This window comes from Chaetura pelagica, unplaced genomic scaffold (genome assembly GCF_000747805.2).
Source record: "Chaetura pelagica isolate M959 unplaced genomic scaffold, ChaPel_1.0 scaffold1445, whole genome shotgun sequence".
NCBI lineage: Eukaryota > Metazoa > Chordata > Aves > Apodiformes > Apodidae > Chaetura > Chaetura pelagica.
Genome location: NW_009953199.1, coordinates 169,143 through 171,061, shown reverse-complemented (window position 1 = coordinate 171,061; position 1,919 = coordinate 169,143). Strand labels below are relative to the sequence as shown.

The following is a 1,919-nucleotide window of genomic DNA, read 5'->3' as shown; positions in this document are numbered from 1 at the left end:
TCTTTCCCTTCTATCATTATTTTCCAATTTTACATTGGTGTTATTTTTCTTGTATGAGCTCCAACCTACAAGGATCATTTTTTCATCAGTTAGGTATTTTAAACTAGATTTAGGTAATTATTTTAATGACTTCCTGATCTTAAAATGTGGCCTTCAAAAGCCACTCTTCAGTTCTGTTTGGTCCCTTTAAAGAATCTGTGTGTTTCTTGTCTGCCTCACAAACTGGGTTTGAATTTGAAAATCAAAACCTCGTTTGAAAGCGTTTCCTTAACAAGAACACAAATTCCATGGCTTTTATATGAATAATCATGATTTCCTAGGCAAAACGTCCTCGGCGTGTTACGTGTGCGACGTTGTCAGTGGGGTGTTTAGTTTTTAGTTTGGCAGAGGGACCAGGTTGAAGTTGGAGCCTGGGGGGGTTGGCCACGTTGAACTTGTCTGTCCCCTTGTTCCCTCTGCTGAGCTGCTGGTTCTGGTCCCCAGCCTGTCAGCTGAACTGCTCTGACCACGGGCGCTGCGACTCCTTCACCAAGCGCTGCGTCTGCGACCCCTTCTGGATGGAGAACTTCCTCAGGGCGCAGATGGGTGACGGCGAGAGCAACTGTGGTATGTGCAGCCCCTGCAACTGCTCAGATTTGGAAAGCAGGTGGTGTTTGAAACCCAGGGTGGGCAGAGTAACAGGTACCAGCACTTTCTGGGTGTCTCTGACATGGTGCTCCCACGAGGAGACAGTCCTTGCCCTGGTCCAACTACACGTCACCTTCTAGGCAGGTGATCCTTGACAGGGAAGTGATTCCTCTTTGGACCCTCTCAATGAACACTAAGAGTTGTGTCCTTTCTTGGTGTATAAATCACACCTTTTCTGTCATGCCCCTGCAGAGCCTTTCCTGCCAAAGGAAAGTGAGTTCTATAAAGACAAGGGGTGATGGGCACAAGTTGCTCCTGGGGAGATTCCAGTTGAACACCAGAGGTACATTTTTCACAGTGAGGACAGACCAACGTTGGAATAGTTTCCCAAGGGAAGGGGTAGATTCCCTCATGTTGGACAGTTGTAAGTCTCAGCTTGACAGGGTGCTGAGCCACCTCATATGAACTAGAGTAGTACCTAGAAAGGTTGGACCAGATGATCCTTGAGGTCCCTTCCAACCTGGCATTCTGTGGTTCTATAAATTAACACACCTTGAAAAATGCCTTTGTGCAGAGAATCCACACACTGGATCTCAAGCCCCTGACTTCCCTGAGTGGGGGATGCTAGCCTCTCATTCTGGAAAGGGTCAGGCCTTTCTTCTTCCTTCTCAATAACAGTCATCTAAAGTGCAGACTGCAACAGTATGAGGTGCCAAAACATTGTGTTCTGCTTTCAGAGTGGAGTGTGCTGTATGTGATCATTGCATCCTTCCTCATTGTGGTTGCCTTTGGAATCCTGTCCTGGATGGTGATCTGCTGTTGCAAGAGGTGAGACTGAGCCTTAACCACTCCCTGAGTCAGTGCTTCAGAGCCAAGTAGCTGCTTTAGGAGGTGAAAGATTCAAACCCATCATCCCAGCAGGTCATCTGCTCAGCTCTGGGATGTTGGGTTTTGCCACCCAGTGTTTCAAGTGAAGCATTAGAGTCCTAGAACTCTGGGTTCAGTTAAGCAAGATTTGGCTTAGCCTATAAATGTGCAACTGAAGCAACGTTTTCAATGTTTTGCTTTGTGATACAAACATAATCTGAAATAAGCAAGTACTCTTTGAAGGTCAGAGTTGTTTTTTCTTCTGGCTTTTTTAGAAATGGTCTGTCTCTTAATTCTTTTTCTTCCCCTTTAGACGAAAAGGAAAATCCAAAAGAAAAAGCAAATACAAGATTTTGGATGCAACGGATCAAGAAAGTCTGGAGTTAAAACCAAATCCCAAAGCAGGTAAAATATGAGAGGGAAAG

At 45.5% G+C, this 1,919-nt stretch overlaps 1 protein-coding gene across 1 annotated transcript in view; it reads left to right on the top strand.

The window, feature by feature from the left end:
* KIAA0319L (KIAA0319-like ortholog) overlaps positions 1 to 1,919 on the top strand; it is a 26,281-nt gene that overhangs the window by 21,870 nt on the left and 2,492 nt on the right. The window contains exons 17-19 of the mRNA XM_009997378.1: positions 484 to 606; positions 1,365 to 1,455; positions 1,808 to 1,899. Of these exons, the coding sequence (XP_009995680.1) occupies positions 484 to 606; positions 1,365 to 1,455; positions 1,808 to 1,899 (306 nt within the window). The remainder of the gene's footprint in view (positions 1 to 483; positions 607 to 1,364; positions 1,456 to 1,807; positions 1,900 to 1,919) is intronic.